The sequence below is a fragment of the Asparagus officinalis genome, chromosome 1 (genome assembly GCF_001876935.1).
Source record: "Asparagus officinalis chromosome 1, Aspof.V1, whole genome shotgun sequence".
Classification (NCBI taxonomy): Eukaryota; Viridiplantae; Streptophyta; class Magnoliopsida; order Asparagales; family Asparagaceae; genus Asparagus; species Asparagus officinalis.
The window spans coordinates 37,280,663-37,299,441 of NC_033794.1; the positions used below are offsets into that span (position 1 = coordinate 37,280,663).

Sequence of the window (18,779 nt, forward strand, 5' to 3'; positions counted from 1 at the left end):
TGGGTAGGGGAACCCTTTCCATCAAACGGCGTAAAGTTGATTAAATTGAACTTTGCCGGATACGGAATCGATTCCCACTCCCTTGGATATGGACATGGTATGCTGGACCTTTTTACCTCTTGAGCATTCATCAACGCATTGATTTTGCTCTCCAAGTCCTTCATTTTCTTGTCTTCACTCGTATCTGTCTTCGAGTGGCTTTGGGGAGAGGTAACGTGGTCCTCTTTGGCATTATCATCTACAGGACCACTTCCGTTGTCGTTGTTGACAGGGGGAATAGTTAGGTTGACATTATTCCCTTCCCGCTCATTCTCATCTTGATTCTGATGATTGGGTCGAGTGGGCTCTCCTTGGTGAGTTGTCAGAGCCGCGATCTGCTGATCATGCATCTCTCTCATCTGCTGCATGGCCATCTCCATCTCGAACTTGAAACTTTCTTTCTGCCGAGCTAGGGCGTCTTCAAGCATCTTGTTTACTTGTTCGGCGCTGATCATGAGTACCTCGCGGGGTTGTCCCTCGCTAGATACCGTGTTGTCCGATGCAATTGCAGAGCCGGCATCTGATCCTTTGTCTTCTGACGGTAATCTCGTCCGAACCCTACCATAGGTCCCTCGTGTAATGGTTCCGGACTGCAGATGAGTTAAATACCAGGGCACTAGCGGGATTGACTCGGGATTATCCCCCGTCGATGCCCCTTTGCTGGCCATATTGATGGTGACCTTCGGGAATTCTCCGTCTTTGACTATCCTTCTTCTTCGCTGGAAATGCCTAGGCTTAGTCTCAGACGCTCCGGTGGAAATTCTCTTGAACACCGAAACTCTCCTTGGGGCTTCGGAGCAACAGCATTCTGTTAGCACCGCCTTGATGATGTTGGCACACGGACAGTGAGGCTCCGTGTCTCGTGCGTTTCGCTTCCAAGACTTATTCGCACCCCCAGCTCTATAGTACAACTCATCAGTTTGATAACTGAAGCAACCTATAGAGTGTTGGCACGATTTTCCAGGTATAATATTATCATCATCAGACGAATATGACGCTTTATTAGCGTTCTCAAAAGTCGCTCGTTCCAGTCTACGCTTTTGTGAGCGTAAGAACTTAACGGGCTCTTGAACTTCGACACGCAACCCGATGCGGTCGGCAATAGGGGTTTTCCCTTTATTATTTTCCTGGGGGGAATTAGAACGACCCCCAGTCGGGTTTATCATTTGGGGACCTTTCAACGGACCCAATCGCTCCTTGATAGGTACTTTACATCGATTCCCCGGTAAGGGACCAAGGCGACCTTTCAAAGGAACCCTGGACGTTGAAGGATCCGTGTTCTTACCTGACTCCACCGGAGGTGCGGGGGAAAGGGGAACAAGACCTGGATTTGATGAAGGTTGGGCAACGACATCTTCGGCTCTTGCCTTAGGCGTTGGTTTTGCCTTTAGCATCCATACCTGCTTGAGTCTTGACGGGTTCTTGACCGTCTCTTCTTTCTGCATCTCCTCCGCTTTCTGCAGGAAAGCCCGGGCATGCGCAAGCAGTGCGCGGCGCTTCTTGATTCGCTCTTCGAGGGTTGAGCGAGTCCTCGTGACACGAACCCATTTGTTCGTTTCTGCCTTGGAGGAGGAGTTGGTTACGTGCCGTTGTTGCTCTTGGCGTTGCCTGGATCTGAGATCTTCATTGTAGCGGATCCCGTCCATCGGCTCCAAAGCCTTGGCCATCTGACGAGCAAGGCGTTGACGTCGTCTTTGGAGCGTCCTTTTTGATACAGCTGGAGCACCTTCAGTAGCCATCTTCTTGGCGGAGGAGAAGCCCAGATCTGCGATCTCGACCACGTTGGACGACGCGGGGACATCACGTGGTGCGAGTGCAGCGATGGCAAGGGGCTCTTGGGTCTTTGAGCCGAGGGTCCCGCGAACGTTTCTGGAAGAGGATGCCTTCCTGCGCCTGTTCGGAGAGGCGGATCTGGAGGAGGAGGAAGAGAGGTACTCTTCGAACTTTTGCTGATCGAACTCGTATTCGATCTCTTCATTCACCCGGATCTTGAATGCCGGTTGCGTCACGACGGCGTCGGTAGCGATGCCGTTGGCTCCCACTGTGGTCGCCAGCTTGTTTTTGGAAAAAGTTGCCTTCATCATTGATTTCATTAAACTTCAATCGTTACAAATGAAATTCAAATAACAAAGAAATAAAAATTACAACTTTTCGAAAATAAACACAAGATCTTGTTTTGCGGTCTCTTGCTTGTGTGGGTCTTTGGCCTGTGACGGGGACGTCAATATCCGTGGACTACCTGGCAATCAGATCTGGTCCGGAAAAATCGGACAGAGCTTCGTCGATCCGCGAGAGATCTAAAAACTTCTGATCCAGAAAAATCGGACAGAGCTTTGTCGATCCGCGAGAGATCTAGAAGCTCTGAAGCGTCTATCTCGGCTAAAGCGAGATATTAGCTCTTCTTAGTATTAACACCAAGGGCTAATACTAAGGAACGGACACACGGGTGATGAAGATCTGATAAAGAATTCCCCTGAAGTGCTCGATCACTCTTCACTGCAGCAGGGCTTCGCCTCTTTCTCTCCAAAATTCCAGATCTGCAAAAAGTGAGGCCAAGGGTCACTATTTATAGGCAAGAGGGGTGTAGGGTGTCTAGGAAAAGCCTAGACACCCCTAGGGTGTCTCCACAATTCCGAGACACCTCTGGGGTGTCTCCGAATTTTGGAGACACCTCTGGGGTGTCTCCGAATTCTGGAGACACCTCTGGGGTGTCTCCACATTTTGGAGACACCTCTGGGGTGTCTCCGAATTCTGGAGACACCTCTGGGGTGTCTCTGAAATTCCGAGACGCTCCGTTGAGGTGCATTTGTCTGCTTCCGCCGTAAATTCTTCGTCCGAACTCGGATTTTAGTGATTCGAAGTGCGTTGGAAGCCGGACGAAGAGTTCTATCAGCTCCATTGGTTGGATTGCCTGTGGAATGAACGAGACTCGAAGGGCGTTGTCCTTTTTTTTTTGTGAACATCGCCGGGTTCCCGATTGGCCCGGGTCTTCGTTGTTCCGAAGTCCTATCAGCTCACGTAGTTTGTCGATTCACTTCAATCGTTCATCGACGTCAATTGAACTCCTGTGGATCGGATAGTAACGTTCATCGTCGCTCTTTAACACTGAACCGTTCGTGGAGACCTATAGGCAATTTTCGATGCCTACACTAACATGCCCTCATGTTAATAGAAGAAAAAGATATCTAAAGTTGTAGTGCAACAACATAGCAAGATCTACGCAACAAAACTTGAATGATTTGGCAATGATAATGCCGGGAATAAAGTGCTTTGTTAGCTAAGTTGGCTTCTTGAAGAGTATTCAGCTGATTTATGATGATTAGACTTTCTACATTCTTAGACAAGCAAATTAAAGGAATCATATAACTTGATCCCAGCCAAAGACTCTAATGTTCGAGTCAGTTTTAAAGAGAAAAAGCTCAGTTGAAAGACTTTTACTTAGAAGATCTAGCATGAGCATAATGCAATACGTTATATCTAGGGTTTTTAGAGATGACTTATATATTAAGGTTTACATGAAAGCCACCTTAACTTTTATCCAATCACAACTTGCCTTTATTTATTTATTTTATGTAAACCAATTATTTTATTTGCATGTTCTCATTATCACACTTTTTAGGAAAAATACAAAATTATCAATCCATTAGTCTAACCTAAGAGAAAAATGGAGAGGAGAAGGAAAGGAAGGGAAGAGGGGGAGAGAAGTCGGCGGGGCCTGTGGCAGAAGAGGAGGAGGGAAGGAGGTCGGCAGCGAGAGTGGAGAGAGAGGAGGAAGGGAATGAGGAGGAGAGGAAGGAGGTAAGGAAGGTAAGGATGGAGGACGAGAGAGAGAAAGGGAGGTGGATGGGGAGAAGAGGAGGAAAGGACTTAGGTGTTTGGAGAAACCCTAGAAATGGAGGAGATGATGAAGAAGGTGGAGGAGGATGGAGAGAGAAAGAGAAGAGGAAAGAGAGGAGGTGGAGGGTCAGGGGAAGAGGAAAGAGAGGAGGTGGAGGGTCTGGGGAGGAGCAAAGAAATTATGGTTTGGACAAACTGTAGAGGTGGAGGAGATGGTAGAGGAGGTGGAGGAAGAAGAGGAGATAGAGATGAGAGGGAAGGAATGAGGTGGGGGAGGAAGGGAAGAGGGAGAGAGGAGGGAAGAAAGAAGTTGCGGAGAAAGAAAAGGGTAAAGTGGGTATTTTTTTAATTTTTTTTGGGGCTGAATAGTGGCAAAGATGTGACATTGAGAATATGTAAGCAAACTAAGATGGTTTACATTAAAAAATATAAGATGGAAATACAATTTCGGAATGCTTATGTAAAGACCCCTATAGGAGGGGGGGGGGGGCGTGTTTGGGGGGGGGGTCGGGGGGGGAGAGTTAACTTCCGTATTTGCTACAATGTTACAATATAGAGAGGACATGTAGCGGCCAATGACTATCAAGTATGTTATTCATCACACTTTGGCAAGAGCGGAGATACGCTTGATGATAACCATATCAAGGTGCTAATCGGGCTGATATATGGAAGTTACGAAGAATTTAATTTGAATTGTAGTATGAGGTGGATGCTGATTGAAGACAAATGAGCAAGATGATAGACTTTCTTAACAATTGGACTTTGATCATAGAATTATGCCCTGGCCCTTCACAAAATGACTTATTTAGTGTCCAAATTATAGCCCGCTGGTTTCTCCAACAACATTTAGGATTGCTCTATTAACCTTATTTGCTTTTAGATTTTCCAATACGGTCCAATAAAATTTTCATGTTGAAGGGTTAACTCAATCTTAACCCATCTAGAAATGGTATTTTAAATCTTTGTATTATTTATGTATTTGATAGATTAAATAAAATGTCATTAATAATGTAGAATATTGCCTCCACAACCCTGACCTGAATATGATCCTCCAAGCCTACGTCACCTTTCAAGTCCAAGCATAGACACAACCAATTTTTAACAATATCACAAACCCTTAAGTATGACATCTTCTATATATGAAGATGCTTAAGAGTTAGAAAGACCTACATGCCACGATCTTTTCTTGTCATTAAACTGTAAAATTCTTCATCTAAGTTCACACACAGATTGCAACAAACACAAGAAAAAAGAAAAGTTTGTATTTTAGCAAAACATGATGGAATTCTAATCAGTAGTGTTTCTTTCATAAAAGTAACGTCAGATATTGCTTTCACAAAGGGTCCGTAGGAGATCAATCATAGCACCTCCAAATTTCAAATGAAATCTATTAACATTCGCAACAAAACGAAACCCTTCAAGAAAAAAAAAAAAACCCTGAACAAATATATGAAATCAAGCTAAGTATCCTTCTTACGTCACGCCGCGACCATCAATATTATTATTATTTTTTTACTAACATCGTCTTCTGTCTTCAAACTGGCATTTTTATTTGGTACCGTTACTCCTCAAGCTCTTAAGAAAAGACCCACTTTTTGTAATCTCACGCAACGGCCTATTTGTGAACCTGATGAGATTGTACGCCCATGCTCCTGCTATAGTTCCAGTAATGGGCCCCACTATGTAGACCCAGATCCCTTCGTATCGGTTCATGACAATTGCGGGTCCTAGAGTTCTTGCTGGATTCATCGATGCTCCTGATATCGGCCTGAAACATGCAAGAAAACATGCACAGAGCCAGGGTATCAGATAAATTAGTTCAATAAATAATTCTTTTTGTACTTTATGATTCAATTCAATACCCAGCCAAAAGAACGTTTAGGAGAACCGTAGCTCCTACAGCTAATCCTGCTAGCTCTCCAATCTGTAGTTCATAAAATAAAATTTAGAAGCTCATTCAGTTTTATACAGCGCTACATAAAGTACCTTGCTTAATAGATACTTGAATAACAATATGTAGACTGCTGAAAGGTAAGGGTAAATTTGGAAATCGAAAAAATTGGTAAGGGTAAATTCACAAAAAACCCCTAAGAAGTTCGGTCCGTTTTGGGATAACCCCCAGGTGTCTGGAAATATCACTTAATCCCCAAAACTACTTTTTCATATAGCCCAAAAAGTTTGGGAGTTATCTGAGCATAGATTCAGAAAAGTGCGACTTTGGGGGTTATGAGGTTTCTAAACTTTTTCGGGTTAGACCGAGATGGGTTAAACGTTTTGGGGGCCTTTGTGAAATTTACCCTAAAAGTAATTAGTGTAAGGGCTTACTGCTCGGTTATCTGTTGCAACACCGGAGATCACAAACATGAGGTAGAAGGAGATGATGAACTCGAGGGATAGAGATTGAACATCGGAACCAGTTGGAATTGTTCCAAAGAAGTGCTTCTGATCGCCTCCAAACATCACGCGGAGCGTGAGACTGGCGAGACTAGATCCTACAACCTGAGCTATGATGTATGCTGGTACCTGCGAAATTTTGCCTCATCAAAAATGGGCAACAATATATACAAATGTCCTCATTTTTGTGTGCACTCGTGATGTTTTTCCTTGCGTAAGAACAAGAACATATAAATCCATGATTTTTTTTTGTGGGCACTAAAGATGAAAATAGTGTGCATATATAGGTAGTTCTGGACTTTTATGAAACTGATCGATCGATTAAATTTCAGTGTTTTTCTCGTGCCATTCTTGAGAAACGAAATGGATACTATTCTGAGTCTTGGTAGCAATTACCCGCCTAATTTAACTTTCTGGAATAGGTTGACAATGATTCTCATATACTCGTGTACATCACAGCATTTTGTTTTTCTTTTTCAGCCACAAATTTACACGTGTGGGTCACAGAAATATTCTTCAGTCGGATGTAAAAACTTGAATATCAGAAAACTATCCTTTTAGACAATTAAAGAGAATGCCAACAAGGAATAAACCGAAGACCCCAGAGGGGGGGAAAAAGTACATATCAGCATTCACAGAGGAGTTGATGAGTTGATTATGGGTGATTCCCACTATCAATTACCAATACAAATTAGCCCAAGTTATCCCAATCCTTTGATTCAGTTAACTTTATGTTTCACAAACTAATGCGACAATTCAGTAGGAATTCTACAGAAAAAAAAAATCAAGTGCTCTCTATACAATGAGTGCAATTAACACAAGACTCGTATTAAAAGAATACTAGGCTTATCCAGGCCAATGAATCAAATAATATAAGTATTAAGAATTAACTCGATGATGTTTTATAATTTGTTATCACTCACCTGTTTCCATGGAAATCTTCGACACGAGGCGAAAGCAAGGGTAACAGCAGGGTTGAAGTGAGCACCAGAGATATGACCAACAGAATACACCATTACCATAACAACCAACCCCCATACTATGCAAATGCCTGGAAACGTGACTGATCCCTTGATAATATTAACAACCACAGAAGCACACCCCGCGAATATCACGAAATATGTCCCAAGAACTTCAGCAATAAGCTACGCATATTAAAAAAAAAAGGAAAAAAGAAAAAGAAAAAGTTTTGTAAGTCTCATAAAATCACCACACTTGAATTAACAAATCGTTCAATTCTGCGGTCGGTTAGCGCTCAAATAGCCCAACAACCAAAAAATTTTAAGTTTGGTAGTTGAGAGGATGATGTTTTTTTTTTTTATGGACAGAACAAATTGTTGGCCTAATCCCATCAAGAAAAGATGTACTTATTAAGGTGTTAATTGTAGGAAGATGCAGCTGTTGATGTTGTATTGAATTGCCCTACGACTTAAAGTTTCTACTAGAAATTTGATCAGACACACGAGCAGGGTGTTTTGAATCATCCACAGGGGCAGTCTGGAAATTTAAGCTCGTACTCTCTATGCAAACAAGTCAACAGCTTTTGGTAGAATCTACTTCATCTATGGGACTATAGAAAGAGGACTAGATGAATAAAATGAGGTAATCACCTCCAATTGCTGTTGATGATGTTTATGAGGAGGAATGGAAAAACTAGTCCAAACTTTCCTCACCAACCATGGACTTTTTTTTTAATCATAGAAAACACTCTAATTCCTGTAGTTTAGCAACAGATCCCAAACTTCACAAGAGAAAGCCAAACCCCCAAAGAAAAAGAAAAAGAAAAAAGAAGAAGATAAAATCAAACTTAATTCCGTGCAAAAAGCAATTAGAAAAGAATTATCCCACCTTCTGCAAGAAATGGACAGAGAGCTCAGAGGTACATCCTCTGCTCTCAGAGTTCTCGTATCCGTTACCAGCACCAGCACCCTCCTCCACTGATCTCTCACTCACTCCATCACTCCCCGAGTTCTCCCCCTTCAAACCCATCAAGCCCTTTTCTCTCTCCCTCTCTCTCTATAGAAATTGGATAGGCAAGAAGACACTTTGGGCTTGAGGAGCCTGTGTATATATCAATAGCCAAAGACCCAAAAGAGCAGGAGGAGGAGAAGACCCAGCTAAAATTCTGTGCCTTTATGCCTGTACTTTGCTTGTTTTGGCACTCTCTCTGACCCTTGACTACATTATTTTGTGCATTATTATTCTTGGAATTGTTGGTTAAATTTGGAGAGAAGAAAATTAATGAGAAGGGTTTTTCAGGTGGGGAAATGGTTGGAAGGGGCGATGGGATACATTTAATTTTGTGCAGTATGGAAGGCTGCTCCAACACCCAACCTATGTATTTATATAGAAGTATTTTATATTGACTTAATAGTATATACAAATTAAAGAATTTTATATCTAGCCGAAGTTGAAATTTTATTCTGTAAGGGGGTTAGTCATCTAAAACTTAAAACTAGAACTGAGATAATTTGTGGGATAAATTTTTAAGGTATTAGTCACATAGAACTAGAAAATGGGATATTTTTTATAGTGTTAGTGAAGTAGAATTTTTGTAGAACTAGAACTGTATTATTTTTTTGGTGCGTTAGTCAAGTAGAATTCTACTAGAATTAGAATTGGGATAATTGGTCATAATTATCCCACAAATTATACTACCTATATATATAACCATAGATTCTCCTCTATCAAATTATCCCACATATTGGAAAGAATACAATTGGGAAAAAAAAGTGAAACGCCACCTCCCTCCCTCTTGGTTAGTTTCTCCGCCTAGAAAATTTCTCTGCCATGAAGTCAATCATCCGTTCATTTTTCTGTCTTTACTTTGTTTTTGTGATGATTAGATTTTTTATTATTATCTTCAAGATGCATTACTTTATTGATATCTTTTTGACGTTAAATTACTTTATTATTATTTGTTTGATCTAAGTTTTCTCACCACAACAGTGGTTTAGGTTAAGAATATAGTGTTGGTGGGTTAGTGCTAAAGATATGTGGGCTATTTATGTTTTTTTTATAAGTTAGAAAGCAACTTTGCGATCACATTGATGATTAAATGTTGAATGGTTAATGGTGATATCTATTATTATTAAATCGGCTTAGTAAATTGATTGGGATATTTATAGTTCATTTGTCGATCATCTGTTAAGCGGCCATGGATGATTCATGCGTACATTTCATTTATTTGCTGATTTGGTTTCAGCGATCATGATGAGATTGGTCTAAAGGGTTAATGACTGAAAAATGCTTATTTTTCTTTCTTTATGATGTTATGAGATTTGAACTTCGACATTTATGATCCTCCACTAGAAGCTCCATGAAATGTTGCTGATGCAGACGATGACTCCGATAAAGAAGACGAGTTACAAACTCAATGATCAGCTGTAGGAGCTTGGAGAAATTCTATGGCAGATGCCATGTGGGATGATAGAAGTCATGTGGAATGATGGAAGTCGAGTCACTCCAGGATTTAGATTTTTATTTATTTGTAAATTATTTTATTATTTGAGATGAATAGTGATGTTTTATTGCATTATATTTTATAGTTATTACTAGAATTTCCTTATCAATATTATATTATTTTTAATATACAATTATTAACAATAGTATTTTATACCCACCATTACCCTCACAAAATTATCCTACCAAATTATGCAACTTCATAATATTATCTATCGTTATCCCACCAAATTATCCTACCAAATTACCACACTTTAAGAATTACCCATCATTATTCCACTAAATTATCCCAGTGTCAAAAAATTATCTCACTTTACCAATTATCCCAGTTCTACTTAAAAAGTTCTAGGTGAATAGTAACTTTTTAGAATTCTATTTGGGATAACAATGTTTCTATAAAGGAATTAACTTGAAAATTTATTGATAATGGGTACTACAAACATTTATCAAGGAAATAAAAATGTCCAATATATTTTGGAAAAAATTTACAAAATAAGGTCTAAGTTTTGACAAAGCACAAAGGATAAGATGAAGCATTCAATGAATACGGTCTAATGTACACATGCTATATCAATGGATAAGGTCTTAGGAATTAGTGCACAATAGGGAGGAATTGAAAAATTCCCTAAGGACCCAAAATATGGGACCAATAGAGGGGACAAGTGAGGTGTCCCCCTCCTATTGGATAATGAGTTGGCTATCATTAATGATGGCCAACTCATTATCCAATAGGAGGGGGACACCTCACTTGTCCCCTCTATTGGTCCCATATTTTGGGTCCCTGTAGCAAAGCTCGGAGGAATTTGAAACATTAATGCCTCAATGACCCAAATAGGGGACCCAAGGCATGTGACACGTAAGGTGTCACCATCCGGTTGCATGATGCATTATTCATGAATAGTGCATCATGCAACCGGATAGTGGCATATCAATTAACTTGAAAATTTATTGATAATGGGTACTACAAACATTTATCAAGGAAATAAAAATGTCCAATATATTTTGGAAAAAATTTACAAAATAAGGTCTAAGTTTTGACAAAGCACAAAGGATAAGATGAAGCATTCAATGAATACGGTCTAATGTACACATGCTATATCAATGGATAAGGTCTTAGGAATTAGTGCACAATAGGGAGGAATTGAAAAATTCCCTAAGGACCCAAAATATGGGACCAATAGAGGGGACAAGTGAGGTGTCCCCCTCCTATTGGATAATGAGTTGGCTATCATTAATGATGGCCAACTCATTATCCAATAGGAGGGGGACACCTCACTTGTCCCCTCTATTGGTCCCATATTTTGGGTCCCTGTAGCAAAGCTCGGAGGAATTTGAAACATTAATGCCTCAATGACCCAAATAGGGGACCCAAGGCATGTGACACGTAAGGTGTCACCATCCGGTTGCATGATGCATTATTCATGAATAGTGCATCATGCAACCGGATAGTGGCATATCACATGTCCCATGCATTAAGGTCCCATGTTTGGGTCCCTGTAGCAACACCTACCTGTCAACCACTACTTTTACTCTCTTAAATAAACAATGAATCCGCTCTATTGGAAAGTTTTATTCATCGGTAAGTAGACCAAGAAGAAATTTGAAATCATACTTGGGTGTTGAATCTTTGCATCATATCAAAATTTTGAATTATTCTACCCGCATTTAAACAAATTGGCGGTAGAAGATGATAGATGGAAATATGGCTCAATCCACCATAAATGCCCATAAAAGCACCGCAATGGGCATGGTCAATTGGTCATGCGATAGGGCAACTTAAGGTTTGATGAGATTGAAATATTGTAGAAAAGATGTGATAATGTAGATCCCCTTATCAATGTGAATTTGCTTTCATGGTTTTCCAAAATTTTCTTTTAGTTACCAATTATTTTATCAACTACCCTTTTGGTCAGTTGAGAATGTTAATGTGCTCCAAACCCAAGAAGATGAATCTGCGATTGTGACTTTCTGTGTTCCAATTATCCATTCAAAAACACCAATTTATTCTTATTAGAGAGGGGGAAAAAAAGGGTTTTCCAATAAATTATAGAAGCATATTGTAGGTTGTTATATCAGAATGAATAGACATACCAACTGATATTAATTAATTTCTTTTGTGAGGAGTAATCTCGATAATATGGATCAGAAAGAAAATCTCTCAGCTCTTTGTTTTCATGGATTCGTTAATTTGAAGGAGGAATACCATTTTTGCTCAATTAGTCAAAGATGAGGTTACCCTAAATGCCAAAGTTAATACAATGATTTCCTTAGCTGTGCATTATCCAAATGGGGTAAGATGACCGAGTCAAAAAGAGAAGGGCACACCGAAAATTGAACACTACGGAGTCACACCTGAATGCATCCAATAAATTTCCTTGGCCTTATCTACACACTCCTCACCATTTAATTTCTCGTCAAAAAAAATATACGCATTTGATGTCATCATGCAATTCTACAATCCCTTATACAATATAATTAATTTTTACGTTTGATGTCCTCACAAGGATTTTCGTTAGTCGTCAAGGTATTGGTCCCATTAAAAAATAACTAATAATATTGGAATTTGTTGGATACTTGTTAATCAGGACAAAGATGGAGATGAAGAAGATGGGAACCTATTGCATCTAACTAATCTTCTCTCTTCTCCCAAATCTCCCAAAATCCTATTGACATGGACAAAAATATGTGAGGGTGAAGAGATTAGCAACCTAAAAACATTACATCTTCTTTTTGATTTCTTCTTTTGTCTAATTAATTGAGTTGAAAACACAATAATTCTTTTTCCTTTTTTTATTATTTTTTATGTAATACTCTAATTTTGTCACGTGGGGATTGACCGGAAATTACCTGATTTTTTTTTTGCTTTTGAAGGTATCATTAAACTACAAAATCGACGTGGATGAGTCACATTATCAACGTACGCAAGGGGTCAAACTTATTGCTATTTTGCTATTTTATTCCACGTCCTTCCACATTACTCCACGGGATAGTTGACAAATCTTATTGAATTTGCCCACATTTCTGGAGCGCTAATTCGACTATACGGTCACTCCACAAGTACGCGTAGGATAAATTAAGACAAACTTAAGCTTTATAGCTTTGGCGTTAGTGTTAAAATTGTTTTTTGTTTTCTAGAAGAATGAACGAAGTCGCAAGTCACGAGTAGTCCGATGTACCACACGCTTTACGATGATATTGTTAGATATAGGTGCCCTCCAGACAATTATTGTATATTGTAACAGGACCTATATGTATATAACATCCTTGTTCAAAATGATAGTATGCTATTTTGGTCAGATTTATCTGATGTTCTAAATATACAGATAATGTCCTTAGAATAAATATTAGACTATCAGACATTTCAGATAGTGATCGTAATGAAGAGATCTGATTAGTCGGTAACGTATATTCTAAAATGTTTCTAGTTGATGAAGTGTTGAGATAGGACATCATCACTTTGGTTTAGACTAGTGTATGCTTTATTTCTCCTTTTGAAGGAGATGATCAATCTCTTAGATCATTGATGTGAGACATCAAGATACAGTATACAGGTGACTCATTAGTGAATGAGTTGACTGAACGACTCGCCGAGAACATCTAGTTGGTAATATACTTAACTGTCAAATAGAAGTTCTCAAGTGATATAGTACATAGTAGTCTCTTGACATGAGGCATGAGTGCAATATCTTATATGTCAGTAAAGATGTATTTAGACTTTTACCTAACCACAGTTCTTATTGAATTGTGCATAACGGTTCTTGTTAGGTACATCCCGAGACATAAGTAGATATTGAGATGCCAAGAAGAGATTCGTCTCTCCCAGTATAGGGGTTGATGTCATAAGATTGTTTGATATAACTATAGCCTTGAAATCCTTGGCCAAGGTGAATAAGATAAACTGAGTGTCAGTTTGATCTTATAGGTTATGAGTTTAATATCAATAAACACTAATCAAGCTATTAGGGTTTGACAGTTTGCCATACCCTAGGCTCAATAGTTTGACATGGTTTGACGAAGAGACCGGACTGTACGGTATTATCATTGAGTGGTCCTGATAAAATTGGATAAGCATCTTGCAGACCTTTATCACAACTTATACCCGGGTGGTCTTCATGTGTAGCTAGCACCTCTGTTGTACTTATGGATATGATCCACTACCGAGTTTTTTAAGTTGGGCCCTAGAGTCACACCAAGCGCGTACTTGAATCCTATGAAACACAATTTATGGAGTGATGCGTATGATTGATACGCATATATGATTTCTTCCGGATACACATAAACGGTTATGTATATCGGTAAAATCGGAATGCTATGTGCTTAGGAAATGAATTCCAGTATTTTTCCCATAAAGTTAACTTTTAGTCAACTAGTTGACTTTTTGGTCAACAGTTGACTTTTGGTCAACTCTTGATTTATTTGGTCATATAGTGACTAATTAGTTAAAGATTGGAATAATACTATATACCGTATTTATGAAATACTGTATTAGTGATAATAATTTGGTATTCTCATTTATGAAATACACATACCATGTATAATGAGTCATAAGATGAGTCACTTAGTGGTATGGTTTGAGCACATAGTTTATTAGCACATGGTTTGAAAATGTAATGATTCATAAGATGATTCATTGCATGACTCACTTGATTAATCATTAATTTTTTATGATTCATTGCATGACTCATAGGATGAGTCATTCATATCATGAACACATTTCACTCTATAAATATGAGCTCTTTTTCTTATGGAAAGGTTAATGAAAAATTGGCTAAGTGTTTTTTTCCATAAGAGAATAAAAGAGAGCTCTCCTCTTACTAAACTTTAGCAATCTTTGAGCAAGAGGAAGTAGTAGGATTTTAAGAACCCCGGGGTGGATATCTTGCCTTGTGTCTTAAGAAGACTCCCATTTTATCAAGCTCACTTGAAGACTTGGAGATCCACTACAAGGAGATTTTCTACTACAAGGAGCAAGAGCTAGGGGTTATTCAATCTTCCATCGAATCACGCTACGAAAGTATGGCTTTCTAACTCTTGTATGCTCACTTAATAATAAGGATCATGTTAGATTTAATTAGACGATCCATATGAATATTTCATGCTCTCTACATGCTTAGTATTTTTGTATATACATGTCTTCCGCTGTGTATTATGCATGTAGACATAGCACGATTTCCTTCAGATATGTATGGTCAAATATCCTCTATGCTAGATATGTGTGTCGATATGAATTTTAAAGTTGGTGATTGTATAGATAGTCTGTTTTGATTGCATTATGCTGTATTAGTAGTATAATTTACAAGAATTCTGATTGCACTGATATTATGTATTAGTCATATTTATTTAGAGTGATAAAAAGATATGGCGTGTTTTCCTCTCCTTCGGTATAATTTTTCTAAAGTATTTTATATATTAGGATAAATATCAGAAAACCCCCCTAACCGTGGACTATTATTGGACCAACCCTCACCCCTACCCCACAAACAAAAGCAAAAACACACTTTGAAAATATCAGAAAATTCCCCTTCAAGGATTATCACAACCCGGCCCGCCCCACCCCCAAAAAAACAAACCAAAATCAACTTCTAGATTTTAGTAGAAAATCACTTATAGCTTTCATATTTTATCACAAAACACTTCTAAATATCAGGAGTTTTCTAATAAAATCTCAAAGCTAAAGGGTGTTTTCTGATAACCCTTAACTTTAAGGGGGTCTCTGATATTTTGAAAGTTAAGATGGGTTTTCTAATAATCATCCAAAGTTTCTCATTTTTCTTTACTTGAGTGTATGATCAGCGTGTCAACATGCACATCATGTGAATTAGCTGGACTATCACAAAAAACAATTTAAGATGGCTGAAAATAACTTCAATGCTCAGAGATCATGAGGCCTTTATTTAGCAAGAAGCAAAGATTTGGCAAGAGTAATCAACTTCTACGAAGAGTGCAAGAGGCACGAATTATAAATCCCACTTATGTCAGAAAATATTCTGTTTTCTAAAAAAAAAAGATCACGAGATCAAACTTCGTTGTCAAAATATTTTATTGTTATGCATTATCTATTAGCATTATTAGTATGAACAATTGTATTTCCACGTTTCACTGTTTAATTTCATGTGAAGCAGGTTTATATTATATGAAGGTAAAATCAAATTGCATTAATGATGAGGCGGTATTTTCTACGTGTCTCATTCCTTTTAACATGCAGGGAGATCCCGTTATTTTATTTTTCTTTTTCCCCCCTGAACATCGATCACTTTCTATTTGTCCTGTTTAGTTCATTGACATAACTACTGTAAAAATTTGAGAATTGTAAGGATGTAGTTTGAAGAAATCAAGTTTAAGGAATAAAATCTATAAACACTTAATCAAGTTTAAGGAATAATAATCAAGTTTAAGGAAATTGTTATGATATGTTCTTGTGCCTTTGTAGGCGTAGCACTTATCAACCCTTAATTACTTTGTTTGCATTTTAAAACCTCTAGATTTGTACAGCAAAAAAAGTTTAGATACACCCATTTTCTCTCCGTCTTATGAATTTAGGAGTGTTTAAGTATTAATAAAATAAAATAGTTGAGGGCGTTATCTGTAATTAGTCCAGAAAAACAGAGAAATTGCCTTAGCCCACTAAAGATCCAGGTCATTCTGATTCCCAAATGGGCTCAGGCCATTTATTTACAGCCTACAAAACCGCCAAATCAATTTGGACCATCTTAATCCTAACAGCCTCAACAAATCCAACCCAATTATCTCACTGTCGAAACCGCCAGCTCACCTCTAACGTCAATATTCCCAAAAATACCCCACGCAAAACGACAAAACCCGTTCCCGACCGTTGCCCCCAACGACCATTCAAACTCTTAGCCCCCTCATCACCGTCCATTCTTCCCTCCGCCCAAACAAATCCCAACCGTCCAACCTCCATTCAAATCTCAAAATCCCCCCTCCTCCATCCCTCACGATCCCAAAAAAAATGGTCTCCAAAATCACCAAAAGATCCCAGAAAACCCCCGCAAAGTCCCCTCTTTGCCGGCGGACCCCGCCGCCGNTCCCCCTCCTCATCGACCCCCGAATCCCTCGGGTTCACCCGAATCAAACCCGTCGACGCGGCCCAAAACCCGCTCCCTCCCTCCTTCTCCCCTTCGAAAATGACCCTCTTCCTCGACCTCGACGAGACCCTGGTCCACTCGAAGACTGACCCGGCACCTATTAACTACGACTTCGTCGTCTTCCCCAGAATCGACGGCCAAATCGTCCCCTTCTACGTGCTCAAAAGACCCGGAGTCGACCAATTCCTGAAAATGGCGGCGACGAAATTCGAAATCGTTGTATTCACCGCTGGATTGGAGGAGTATGCTTCGCGGGTTCTCGATCTATTGGACCCGAAAGGGGAGGTGATAGCGCACCGGCTGTATCGGGATTCGTGCAGGCAGATCGGGGGGAAGTATGTGAAGGACTTATCGGATCTTGGGAGGGATCTGGGTCGGGTTGCGATCGTGGACGATAACCCGATGAGCTTCTCGTTGCAGCCGGAGAATGCGGTGAGGGTGAAGCCCTTCGTGAGTGATCCTGAGGATGAGGAGTTGAAGAGAGTTATGGAGTTTTTGGATGTTGCAGTCAAGTTTGAGGATGTGAGGGATGCTGTTAAGTTTTTTGTGGGGGGCGTGGTGGGGGAGCCTGTGGGTTGATCTAACAACTCAGAGATGATGCATTCAGGTGCTTCACTGAATGAATGTGGGGTTTATAGAGACTGGAGATTTGGGATTGGGATTGGATTATTTGTTGTTGTTGTTGTTGTTGTTTGTATTGTGGAACAAGACTCGATTGAGGAATTGGATATATTTGATTTGATATGAATGAAATTACTCAAGAGTTACTCTGGGAAAATTGATTGTTTCTTCTCTATAGTGTTCCATCTTGGTTTTTTGACCTTGTTACTTTCAACTGGGGTAAGATATTCACATAACCTCTCTAAGGATTGACTCATTTGGAGATAACCCCTCTAAACTTTATAAATGTCACTTAGTCCTGAACACGGGGGTTTATCAGCAAAACTCTTAAATATTTGCAATTTGTTAAACATAACCCCTAATGGCAATATTGAGGGTTCTCTGGAACTTGATCAAAAGTGCATGGGTTCTCTAAAAATAAATGTTGAAAAATTGAGGAGTTCCACCCCCACCCCACAACACACACACACAAAAAAAAAACCCCACCCCACAGACAAACAAAGGGGAAAAAAATCTATAGATATTATTAATAGTCTTAATTGCACTTAAATCCTAATAGTTTCTGAAGGAGCTACGATGCAAGACTGGGGGGAGGGGGTGGAAGGTTTAATAGGATTGCTATAATTTTTCGACTAACTTAGAAAAGTAGCGAAAATATAATAAGCGAAAAACTAAAAGCAAACCAACACAAGAACACACAAGATTTTTATAGTGCTTCAGATCAAAATCATACTCCTACTTTTCTTTCTCTCGAAGGGCGTTCCTCGCTACAGCTAGAGTTCACTTGAATCACAACCTAATTCAGTGGGCTTCAATGACTGCATCGTGGAATCTACCCAAAACCAGTCATCTAACTTAACTCTTTACAATGATCACAAGAAATCTAGTCCTAACTAGCCACACCTTCAATTGATCTGGCTTGAGTACGTCAACCCTCAATTACCCCCGCTTGAGTATGCCGACAAACTTATAAGTTGAAACACAAAAACTACTCAGAATAATTCAAAGCACAACTAAAAAAATATTGCAGCCCTTTTAACAAATCGCCCTTCAAACCGATGACGATGAAGATATGTGAAGAAGCGATGTTGCAGTTGAATGCAAAGGACACTTCTCCTCATTGAAATAATCCTTTGATGATAAGTGCGATGAAAAGAAGTTGAACGAGGCTATAAGGGTTAAATTCTCAAATCAAACTCTCTCACCAACCCTAGAATAAGATCTCTCTTTTTATGCAATTGTCTCTCCTTCTCTCTTCTTGTTCTTCTTCTCTTCCTCAATTCCCCTTAAAATAGATCTTGATAGCATAGAAAAGAGATA

General features: G+C 39.3%; 2 protein-coding genes across 2 annotated transcripts; one reads left to right on the forward strand and one right to left on the reverse strand.

Moving 5' to 3' along the window:
• LOC109822937 (aquaporin NIP1-1-like) lies at positions 5,157-8,567 on the reverse strand. The gene is made up of 5 exons (XM_020389217.1): positions 8,119-8,567; positions 7,194-7,415; positions 6,202-6,399; positions 5,739-5,800; positions 5,157-5,644 (listed from the first exon to the last, which is right to left on the reverse strand). The coding sequence occupies exons 1-5, from the start codon at positions 8,257-8,259 to the stop codon at positions 5,425-5,427; spliced, it is 843 nt and encodes a 280-aa protein (XP_020244806.1). The 5' UTR covers positions 8,260-8,567; the 3' UTR covers positions 5,157-5,424.
• Positions 16,386-17,628, forward strand: LOC109833307 (carboxy-terminal domain RNA polymerase II polypeptide A small phosphatase 1-like). The gene has a single exon (XM_020400928.1). The coding sequence runs from the start codon at positions 16,386-16,388 to the stop codon at positions 17,415-17,417; it is 1,032 nt and encodes a 343-aa protein (XP_020256517.1). The 3' UTR covers positions 17,418-17,628.